The sequence below is a fragment of the Corvus hawaiiensis genome, chromosome 6 (assembly GCF_020740725.1).
Source record: "Corvus hawaiiensis isolate bCorHaw1 chromosome 6, bCorHaw1.pri.cur, whole genome shotgun sequence".
Taxonomy (NCBI): Eukaryota; Metazoa; Chordata; class Aves; order Passeriformes; family Corvidae; genus Corvus; species Corvus hawaiiensis.
The window spans coordinates 57,859,770-57,872,075 of NC_063218.1; the positions used below are offsets into that span (position 1 = coordinate 57,859,770).

The following is a 12,306-nucleotide window of genomic DNA, read 5'->3' on the forward strand; positions in this document are numbered from 1 at the left end:
AAGATTTTCATCTACAGGTAACAAAAAATTGAGTTAGAAAACTTGCAGAGTTTCCTATTTGGAATTCATGAAGCAGAAGTTCACTCCAATCAACTTTTATAGGATTGGTGGTGGAGGTTTAGGTCATGCCTCGCTGCTACGAAGTACAAAAAGGGCAACTGGGCCATAAGCCACCATGAAGAGAACTGGTACGATGCAAATTCATGAGGTTACCGTACTTCAAGTACAGTCACTTGTGAATCATAGAACCACAGAATCATTTATGTTGGGAAACACCTTAAAGATCATTGAGTCCAACCATTAAAGTAATGAAGAAGCAGCTGAGGAAAAGTCTACTCTCTCTTCTGTTCCAAACATGGTACAATATGAAGCCCAGGGAACAGAATTTCAACAAAGCTTTTCTAATTCATCACTGCAACTGTAATTTTGAAAATAAAAAAAACCCCAACCAATGGGCAAAATTAATCCTTCTCCCAATTCCCAGCCTGAACAGAGATTGTTATTCCCCATCTGATGCTCAGATCCTGGGGGCATCAGGCACAGCATCGCCGGGCAAAGGAAGGGATTGTCCCACTCTGCTCTGCCCTGGGGAGGCCTCACCTTGAGTCCTGTGTGCGGTTTTGGGTGCCACAATATAAGAAAGACATGAAGCCATTAGAGAGTGTCCAAAGGAGGCCATGAGGAAGGTGAAGGGCCTTGAGGGGAAGCTGTATGAGGAGTGGCTGAGGGCACTTGGTCTGTTCAGCCTGGAGGAGAGGAGACTGAGGGGAGACCTCATTGCAGTTACAACTTCCTTGTGAAAGGAAGAGGAGGGGCAGGTACCAATCTCTTCTCTGTGGTGACCAGTGACAGGACCCAAGGGAATGTCCTGAAGCAGAGTCAGGGGAGGTTTAGGTTGGATATCAGGAACAGGTTCTTCACCCAGGGAGTGGTTGGGCACTGGAACAGGCTGCCCAGGGAAGTGGTCCCAGCACCAAGCCTGACACAGTTCAGGAAGTGTTTGGACTACACTCTCAGGCACATGGTGGGATTCTTGGAGTGTCCTGTGCAGGGCCATCAGTGATCCTCCTAAGTCCCTTCCAACTCAGCATATTCTATGACTGTGATTCTATGAGATCTGAAATCTGGTTATCTCAAAAAATAAAAATTTTCTATTAGCACTCTTGACTTCACACATAATCCAGTAACAGCTCTTGTCAGGCAGTTTTGCACGCTGCATTTACTTGCCTGTCTGGTTCAAGCAGGAGAAACATTTTCCAGAGTTGAGCAAAGCTTTTTTATTTTCTAGTTCTCTATTAAATACATCACCCAGCCATTAATACACCTTGACAGCAGAAACAGAGGTAGCCACTTACTAAAAAACAGAGGCACGGCCCAGTCCGAGTTTGCAAGCAGAACATCCAAACTACTGGTTCTCACAGTGATTCATATTTCTTCTGTCCTTCCTTATTTCATCTGCATCATTGTTACTACAACCATGGCTCCCTGTTGGTGGTTGTCTGAAGTAAACTGGTGTCCCATTTTCACTCCTTGGCCGAAGGAGAGCGGGAGTGTTACCAGTGCTGAGTTACGTGCTGGCCTTGCACCTTGAACAGTCTGCTCAGGCTGTAAAACTCTGTGAGTTGTCATTTCTGAAACACACCCTGAACATACAGGGGGAAATGTGAAGACCTGATCATTCACCAGAACTCATGAAACAAATCTTAATTCCCCAGTAGTACAGCCTGCCTGGCTTTGCCATCTATTGGATTTGTCCGACAACAAGAGGTGAAAGGATTCTGCAGCTCCATTGTCTCAACTGCAGGATCTAAGAAAACACTGGCAGGCTCATCAGAGAGGTTTATGAGCCTGCAATTCAAAGAGATTAAAAGGAAAAATCTACTGAGATTCTTTCAGGCTACAGAACAACATTAAATAACTATTAGCAGCTTGGTTCAGTAGAGCTTTACTAGAGCCCTTGCTGGGTCATTCAGAAATTGTAAAAGAGGAAAGGTATTTAAGTTTCACTTGAAGATACAATAAATATTTCTTGGGCTATTTAAGGCTGAGTTTTACGGAAAGGGTTGCAAGCAGTAAATGGAAATTCAACCCTTTTAACAGTTTATGGTAATAGTAAAAATAGTCATAATACTTGAAAGATTTTTCTACCTCTTTATCAGGCATACATACTTAGGATTGATTTTTTCTTTTTTCCCCAAACCAAACACAATTAAACTTCAAGATATGTACTGTCAGTCAAATACCATTTATAGTATTTACTCTGCATAAAAATCACCACAGTACTCACTAGATGTTTTCACAAGCTAATTTTTTCTAATAGACTTTTCAGTTTTAAAACAATTACTTAAATTTGAGTCTTTTAAGTTAATTTAAAACAATTGCACTTACTTTGAAATTTTAACAAAGTCATGTGTTAAGAATTTTCATTAACCAAGAGATACGTTCGTTATAAAAATACCAAAGTAATCCTGCTTCACTTGTTGCAGATGAGTTTTAACTCCACAGAGTTCAAAGGGTTGTGCTCCAGCTGAGGGGCTGCAGCTATAAAATCCATGGCCGGAGAAGGAATATACACTTCTGTCATGTACAGAGCATAATCTGGCACACTGCAAAACCACTGGTATTGTCAGCAAAGCCTGCATTAGTGACCAGGTGTTATAAAACGAACTATTTTAGGCTAAGTACAATTTTTTGTTGTGCCTCATTGCCTAAGAGAAAGGAACAGAGGGGATGGAACCAGAACCATTCTCAGAGGCACAAACTGGAATACTGGCAATTCCAGTTAGAGTGGAATTCCCCCTGCCTAAGAGATGACACACAAACATAACAGAAATTACACTGGAAAGTTACTCCTGTATGAAAACTGCATCTGCAGTGTTTTTCTAAAAGTGTAATTTAAAAATTCAAAATCCAAAGGAGGTATGTGCCAAGATGCGAAAACTCCTCTGGGCACGTAGTGACAGGACAAGGCAGAATGGATTCAAACTGAAAGACAGCAGGTTTTCACTAGATAGAGGGAAAAAAAAATTGACTGTGAGAGTGGCGATGCTCTGGCACAGGCTCCCCAGAGGAGCTGTGGCTGCCCCATCCCTGGAAGTGTCCAAGGCCAGGCTGGATGGGGCTCTGAGCAGCCTGGTCCTGTGGAAGGTTCCCTGCTCATGGTAGAGGGGCTGGAACAGGATGGTCTTTAAGGTATTTTCCAACCCAAACCATTCTGCGATTCTATGAGTTATGGACATCTGTGTCCATCCTCATGTGAAAATATACCATCCTTGATTGAACCTCACTAGAGCCATACATGGAAAAAAACCCCATGACTCTTAAATTTGCCACCCAAAATCATACACAAAGCAACTGGTTTTAGTGTCGATTCCATTACTAGCTTTGAATTATCTGCTACATTTATCACCAGAAATTAATCTAAGGCACCAATTTATTAATTTAATTTTGTGACCTTTCTGCTTATCAATCCTTAATAATTAAAACATACAATCAATCAATAATTACAACATCAAATGAATTCATATTATTACCTTGGTAATGTGATTGTTTAGATACAGTTCCTTTGCATATATCAACAAAAATCCCAAGCAGTTGCAGGGCTGCTATTCAAAGGGACTTGGATAGGATATAGAAATGGGCTGTCAGGGACATCAAAGGGTTCAACCAAGATGAAGTGCTGCTTCTGGGATGGAATAACCCAGTGCACCAGTACAGGCTGGGAGACATCTGGCTGGTAAGCAGTTCTCCACAGAGGGACCTGATGGACAACAGGCTCAACACGAGTCAGCACAGGGATTTTTCTTCCTCTCTACTCAGCCCTAAAGAAATTGCATCTGAAATCCTGTGTCCAGTTTTGGTGTCCCCAGTACAAAGCCCTGACATATGAGAGCGAGTCCATTGGACTGCCACCATGGTCAGGGGCAAGGAGGATGCAGAGAGACTTCTCAGAAATGCACACAGGAAAGAAGAGAAGTGCAAGGCACAAGTTGTGAAGTCCTTATATAGGACCTGATAGAAGCAAAACATGTTTTGGTTGATTTGGGGTTTGGTTTCCATTCATTTGGTTGGTTTTTCTACTCTGAGGGTGTTCAAACACTGGAGCTGCTGCCCAGAGCAGCTCGAGAACCTCCATCCTTGGAGACACTAAATCTAGGCTGGAGAAGGCCTGAGCAACTGACTATGAGGAATGGCTTTAAGTAGGAGATTGATCTGGATGGCCTATGAAGGTGTCTTCCAGCCTGTGTGATTCTCTGATTCTCTGAGAAGTTTTTCTTCTTTCCAGCTGTGTCACAAAAGCATAAACTTTCAGGGTTTACATGACTTCTAATGTGAGGAATGTGAAACATGTTTTTTCCAAGCTAAACTCACTGAAAAACTTATGGTAATTATCAGTGTCAAGCTTGATTTTAACTGCATATTCATCTTTTTTACATGGGATATCAAACAAAGAACGGAAAAATCTAAGAAGAAAATCTATTGACAACAAAACCCAAGCCCATTCTTCATAGGTAAATTGTTATGCAGATTTTTTTTTCATCCCCCAATTTTTTTGCAGGGACTGTAAACAAAAGATTCACAATCATAAAAAGGTATTCTTATATGACAAAACAATGAATTGGAAAAAATTTCAGAAAACATTGAAAAAGGCAGTTCTTATAAGATTTCCAGATCAGAAAAAGTTGGATAAGTATTTGAGCCTAACCTCTGAACAGTTTGTGGTTTGTCCCTTCCCTTTAATGCTATGGCCTGAAGGCACGAAAAAAATTAGGAGATTATTGGGAAACCTTCAGAGAAAAGCAGTATTAAGATATAAAAGCACATTCACTTGGTATTCGCAACAAAAAACTTGGTATTCAAACAAAAAGAAAATTAAAACCATAGAGCCCCACAGAATTTCATCTCCTTGGAACTTCTCTGGCTACTGAATTTCTGAGCCAAGTAATTAAGATTTAGTTAGTGTAACACAAGAAGGTACATACAAATAAACAATCTGTGAAATGGGGAAAAGACTACAGTGCAAAGGGCTTCCTGCTGATGGGCAGCCACACACATATACACACTGGCATCCTTCAGATCCTGCTTCCTAGGCTTCCTTTGCATCTTACTAACTTGCTGTATTATCTCTCTCATCACTATTCCCCTTAGCTGCTGTCTCAATTCCTTTGTTTCTGTGAGCTTTTATGGCAGTGTCTACGAATTTGTCTAGAATCATGACTTCAGAAGCAGCTTGACAGGCATTCAAAGAACTAGAATTTATTTCCCCATCATTTTGCTGCCAGGGAACATGCTGGAAAGAATGCAGCAGCACTGCACATGTGTGTTAGGTGTGGCTCAGCCTGAAACACGGGGGCCCTGGGAATGGCACCCTCTGTACTAAAACAATGTCCCATCACCATTCATTACCTATAACACCTGCCTAAATAGAGGTACAATCTGATTTCTTTATTTACCAAGTCTTTTATACAGAATCTTGAGATGGCTTTTCGAAGAACTCCTCTGGATGCAAAAGAATCTCAGAAAATACAAATAATCTTCAAATTACTGTCAAAACTAACTTATAGCTATGTCCTTAAATCCCAAGGGAAAACAAAATCTTGATGTATCTCTCTACTCCAGTGGATTAACCTGACCCAGGCAAAACGGAACTTCATAGTCTGAATTTAAGCTGTAGGGAAAACTCAATAAATACTGAAAAGATTCCTAACTTCATCTCTAGTGTTTCCTCTTTCCTCTGCACATAAAATTTGTGAAAAGAGAAGACACAACCAGTATTACAATGGTAAGAGTACAACAGGATGAGAGCACTGGGCAGCAGAAATTCCTGTTCTGACATCACCTTCAGGCATTTGAAAAATAGCTTTGAGATGAAAAATTTGTTCAAGTCTGATCTTAATACTGTTTACATTACAAATAGAACAAGATCCAAATTTTTCCATTGTTCTAAAATATTTATTCAAGAACTCTGTTTTCACCCCTCCCCCTCTCTTCCCAAAGCCACACAAAGTCTGAAATACAAGGTTATTTAACTCGAGAATTCACCCTGTGTATATCCAGTTCTGTATCACCCTCTTTATCCTGCAGTGATGCCTATGTGCCACAGTGACTACGCCTTTGTCTCTCCAAGTTGTGGCATCGGCGGCAGCAGGGGAGTTAAAAATCAGCACAAGAGAGCAAGGTCTGATGGTGTGCCAATGTACAATGGCAGGGAATTCAATAACAAGCTGCAGAGACAGTGGGCTTTTATCAGACACATTCCGCAGTGGTGGTGGCTCCACGTCAATGCCGGGCCGCAGTGTGTTACTGCAGAGTGCGACCGAGTGTTTTCCCCACAGGCAAGCCACTATTATTGACTCCCCCCATTAACATGTAGGGTGGATATACATTTATTGAAGGTTCTAATGGAAGGCTGAGGGACTCCTATCCTGAGGCCAGAGCAGAAAGACAGCCTATCACTTCATGTAATGGTAGCCCATGTGTGACAGACCTGACCTACATTTCCCCCCTTTCTTTCTCACAACAGCCTGTCACTGTTTTAAGAAGCTATTTTCTGAGAGGCATAAAAAGAAATGCGTGCTAGAGCTGCCTAGTTAATATGTTACATTGAAATATTATTTACAAACCTGCTTTAGAAAGGCTAGTTTAGACTATGGATGAATTATGAACACTACCTAACACACACAACGGAAAAGAATGTGTCCTAATGATTCTGGCTATAAATCCGTACACAATGAACACTAGGTGTTGATGGATTAATACTTACATCTAAAACACTGCAACAAAATGGAGTATGAAACTTAAAATTAAGAACGGTTAATGAAGCTACCTTCATAAAATAAAAAGGGCTAAGGTCTGCAATTAGTACAGATTTCATAATAATTCAAAGTATTAGGAATAATGCCCCCTAACGTTTTGTTGGAAGTAATTCCATATTTTCAGCAGCTAACGTATGTGCAGCGCAAGCTATAAATAATGGATCCACGTTTGAAAGTAGGACAAGAGGGAAAGAAACATTTGGTTCAGCACTAAACAGCATTTTAAAATACCATCTAACTACCACTCCCAGCCCCTGCTTATTTAAAGAGCTGCTGCCACTCCAGCACTCCTTGGCAGGAACCTACCACGCTGCTGCAGGTCATACTCTTTTTTTGTCTCCTCGTTCCCTAGAATTCTCCACGCTTGATCAATTTCGATGAACCGCTGCACGCGCTCCTCCACTTCTCCTGCTGGCACATCTGCCTCCTGTTTGTCGGGATGATACTGCCAATCAAAAACAACATAAAAAAAAAAGATTGGGGGAGTGAAAGTGAGGAGGGTGGGAGAGAAGCAATCAATAATGCATTTGATACTCAGTTAGGAGGACAGAGAAAAGGAGAAGGTCTAAGCTAAGGAGCCAAAGGAAGGGAGACGACGACACCGGGAACAAGAGGAAACTGCCAATTTAATTATCCCACTGGAATGGCAACAGAACCACCAGTGGCACAAGTGTCACCATGTGCACTGACGGCATTTTCTGGATAATTTGCTGATGGAATCACTGGTCTTATGGACAATTTACCTAGAGAGTGACTACCACAAACAGAAATAGGTACATGCAGGGGACCACGACACAGGAACAAGAGGAGGTGCTGGAAGTGCTGGCAGCTCTCATAATATGACACAGAGCTGATTTAAACATAACCACCAATGTTTAGTTAAAGCTATTACAGATAAATTGAATGCTGTATTACATGTGCCTAGCTTTTTTATGATTTAAATGGTAAATAAAATATACATGATCAAATATAATTTATACTACATGCAATTCTACTTTTGAAAATATGCCTAAACATCTTTAATTTCTTCCAGTCCAGTGAATCAAGAGCCCTTCCAAATATTTAAAGTCATGGATCACTAGCTACAAAATTGAGTCATGTTAGTTAAGAATAGTTATTCAAGGACATGGTTATTCAAGAAAACTCACGTTAAACAGGCAATAATAATTAAAATGGTAACATGTTTTCTTTCTCATTTGTTCTGAGCAGAAAATTCTGACTTGAGTGGTTCCAAGTGTCTGCTGATAAGGACCCCTCAAAGCTCCATCTTCCTGTAGCTTTAATTCATCTCCAGTAATTTCTTTTTTTCTGATATTTTAAATTGCTCAGTAGACGTGATGGACCAACAGGAAACAGCATTTAAGTTGAGGAAGTTGCAATATAATCAGGCCTACCAGCAGATAACTGTGTCATAGACCAAGTTTTCCCTTATTCTGGAGCTCTAACTGCCCTTTATACCAACATCAGTGGAGGCACTGAAAACATGCAGCAGATTTTAAGATGTGGAACACCTGTTCTATAAGTGTTTAAGCAGATTTCTGACTAAATTATTCTCTCTGTTTTAGTTTACAATTAATTTTGGAAAGAAAAAAATACTAGTACCATGTGTACTTGATAAAATCCCAAATGTAAAAGGAGCACTTCTCCTGGAGTCTATTTGCTCACTGTCTCTGACACTGGCACTGACAGGTGTTACCCAGACAAGTTCCCTGTACAACAGCAGCAGGGATGGATGAGCAAAATGCTTTGACCTCAAGTTTTTTCACTGGTATTTTTCCATATACAGGTGGATGTATCTGCAACCTCATGTATGAGGTCTGTACACAAAATCCTATTTTTGTTCCACTTCAAGTCCCCTCTGCATTCAAGACTGAGCACTACCTTACAACTTGCTAAAAATATGGCTAAAGCACTGTTGTGATCCATGAAGATTCCTCTCTTAGAGACCCCTTTTCTATCTCCTCAACTGAAGATGATGAAATTTTAAGACACAAACAAAACCAAAAAATTTTGGTCATTGCATTAAGTTCTTGTATTCTATATAGATAACTGCTAGATATTTGGATTGGCCACAAAGACCACACCTTCTCAGATCAATTTGTTAGAAATACATGGAAACATTACTGACCAACTGCCCAAAGCAGAACTAAGCATACTGGCTTCTCTCCTGCCACGAATGTTGAGAGAACACTGCCACAAAATTGGTCCCGCTTTCCCTTTGTTGCACCAAAACCTTGTCTGACTGAAAAACCATTTTTGAACTATGCTGGAAGGACACAGCAAAATCCAGTAAACCACACATCACAAAAGTGCTTTGGAAAAATAATAATCAATGCAGAAAACACTACGCTGTTCATTTCTTGAACAATGCAGAAAATTAATTATTCTTCAGGTTTATCACATAGCCCTTAACTCCTTTCCTATAGATTTGGACAATTTAGTATCTGTAGCATATGCAATTTTTATGTTAGAAAGACTACAATTTCATCTAACTAGTATCAACTCCATTGTGGGGGACCTACTCATTAAAATACGTATCCATATCTACATCCATCTATTTCTCTCCTTTTTGGTCTCCATGCTTTATGAACCTATTTGCTCCTTCCTCTCTTGGCCTTTCTCCTTTATTATCATCTGATGCCTTTAGCAAACTACATCTACACTAAGAAAAATACTCAAACATCAGCTCTTTTACTCTAATACTCCTCTTATTCTCTTTTTATTCCAGTGACCCCATTTCATCTGGATTTATGTACTTATTGTTACGCTCTTATTGACTTACTTTTCCTACTCCCCAGCTTGCTAATCAAAATGCAGGCATTTGTCTGTAGCAAAAATCCAGTCTTGATTCAACTGCCCTTCTCTTTTCTCTTCAAGAGAACAAACGAGGTGTCCTCTCTCCAGTTGTTTTAGACACTGTTCAGCCACTTGGGCATAGAGGACACTTTACCAAAGTACCAAAGTTCATAGGGAGCATCTAATACCCTCAGTCAATACTTCAGACATAAATCAACCATACTCTTTTTTGGGATCTTCCCTCACTCCTAGTTACCAGAGTCTTGCGTCTGATCCTGCTCCCTTCTCCAGTGTAACCTTCAGAGGAGCTGCCTGAAGAAACAGAGCCAGGGGTTTGGTTTTGTTTTGCAGGAGGTGAAATATGATGGACGTTTGTGATCTCCTCCTCCTTCCCATTCAGCCTTATTTCTGGGTTAATCTCAGCTGCAGCCTGTCCAGGCCCCGTAATGAAAACAGACAGGCCTGTTTTCTACTCGACCTCCCTCCTCCAGCTCTGACTGAACTGCTGCTCATCTCTCCCTCATGCACCCACTTGTAAGTTTTCATTCAAAATGCTGGAGCCCCCCATGTTTCCTGCAATGTCACTTCTCAGGATCTGTGCAGATGATCTTTATGCCATTCATACCCCACCTGCGCACTGTTCTCAGCCCTATTACTGGATATGTTTAAATCTTTCAGCTGCATATGTGCAACGGTTTGAGGCAGCAATACTTCATAAAAATAACTTTTTGCTGAGCACTCATCCTGATTACTGTGTTCAAAACTAAGTTTCACTAACATGTTACTATTTTATAGGATTTTATAAAAACAGTAAATAATCCTTTCCCAAGTCCAGCCGAGGGAAGGGAAAACAAAGAAGATTGGCAATACATGCCCAACCTATTTTTCCTTTTTTATAGCTGTACCAGAAGTAACTTGCTGACTCCCTGTCTGGAATTTGTATCACTTTACAGCATATGATGCTTTTCAGTTACTGTGAATGCTAAAAAATAAACTAACTGATTTTGGAAATATATTAGTTCATCTGGTAACATTCTGATACTGCTCTCTCTCCTGATGTTTATCTTAAATGTCACATTGTCTTAGTATTTCTTGAGGACTCTGGTTCTTGGTGTTAAGAGTTAATTAAAAAACCAATTTCTTAAGGGTTTCACTTCCTTTAGCTTTTGAAATTTGTAAAAAAATTTTGAAAAAGCACGAACCTTGAAGTCCAAAGCTCACATGAAAAACATACTTTAAGCAGTATCTGTTGGAGACTTGGTGAAATGTTTGACACTGCAGGGCAACAGGAAAAGCCAGCTAACACAAACTTAACCTTGTGCCCTTTTCAATTACAATATCATTACCATACCTTGATATAACAACTGCATTCTACTGTGTTATTCTTAATGTACACCAGACCATACTTTTCAGCAGGTTGGATACTGTGAGAAACAACGTATCACCTGGCAAACATACTCTGAAACACAAATCGAGGTTCAGTTCACAGTCAAGTATTCAAAAAGTTAGAAATTTTTCATGGAGTTTTTTTAGGTAAATTACTTGTATTTGATTATGCTCATCTATTGCCTTTGATATCTGTTACAGAATAAAGAACGGGCAAGTAAACAAACCTTTTCTGTCTCAAAAAAAAGGTGCTAATGTGTTGAGCTTTTGATGGGTTACCCTTCCTTCCCAGACCTGGGTAAGAGAGCAGAGGAGGCTGCTGTTCTGCTAAGTTCTTTATTTCATAGTCTCATAGCTTTCTTGAAGGTGGAGTTCGAAGGGGGTTACATGATAAAGGCAAGCAGCAACGGCAAATAGGCAGAAAACACTTTCTTCTTCTAATTCTAGTTTCTTCTATATGCTCTATACTCTATATGCTCTATACTCTTCTTACAGAAGTGTGGATTGTATTTGCTAATTGACCAATAAGATTAACACACGATTCCAGTTTTCCTTTTCTTAACCTATCCTGATCTAACAGTTGTAAGTCTTACACAAGTGTTACATAGGTATTACACAGATTTGCGTATATAGTTTCAGTTCTTATTGTTTATGTGAACACTCAAAAAAATGTGAACAGTATAATTCTATCTCTATTTTGTCTAAAGTAAAGAATTCTATGAGAAGGTAACACTGCTGCAGTAAGAACTGTGTTTAAGGTCTCTGCTACAGCTTTTTTAATGTTTAAGGCACTTAGCATGTATTTCTACTAAAAGTTAAAAAATCTGTATTTCTATTTCACTTTGGTGTGACTTCATGTATCTCAGCTTATCCAAAGGCTTTAATTCAACCCCTGTGCTTTGGCTTCCCTCTGGGTCTGAGTCCAGAGGAGCTTTCACTCCAAGACTAATGTTGTTGCAGTCTTCAAGTACAGACTGTGAAAATGCCTTGAGTTCCAACATCTATTTTATTTATGATATTCTTATTTGTACAGTGTAGCACACAACTAAGTTCGTAGAAGAATTGGGAACATGCTACAGCACATTCAACTGCTACTCTCTGAATTTCTGCCTACTTTATACTCCATCAAGTTTGGACCCTTCTGCACTTTAAAGAACTGCAATTCCTGGAAGTTAATGTGACCATTTAGTCAACAACTGGTATTACATCTCAGTAACATATCAGCAGACCTCAAGAACTCTCACACCACAGCACGAGGAACGATGAGAGCTGGCTGAGCTTTGGCTGAGCAACTCAAGCGCCACAGATG

The 12,306-nt window shown here is 40.0% G+C and overlaps 1 protein-coding gene across 4 annotated transcripts in view; it reads right to left on the reverse strand.

Moving 5' to 3' along the window:
* DNAJC24 (DnaJ heat shock protein family (Hsp40) member C24) overlaps positions 1-12,306 on the reverse strand; it is a 37,018-nt gene that overhangs the window by 4,690 nt on the left and 20,022 nt on the right. For 3 of the 4 annotated variants that reach the window (XR_007204451.1, XR_007204453.1, XR_007204452.1), the window contains exons 3-4: positions 7,122-7,260; positions 1,356-1,643 (exon numbers count right to left, since the gene is read on the reverse strand). Coding sequence is in view for 1 of the 4 variants with exons in the window: in XM_048307992.1 (XP_048163949.1) it covers positions 7,122-7,260 (139 nt within the window). In the remaining 3 variants the exon portion in view is untranslated. The remainder of the gene's footprint in view (positions 1-1,355; positions 1,644-7,121; positions 7,261-12,306) is intronic. The other variant, XM_048307992.1, reaches the window with a different exon arrangement.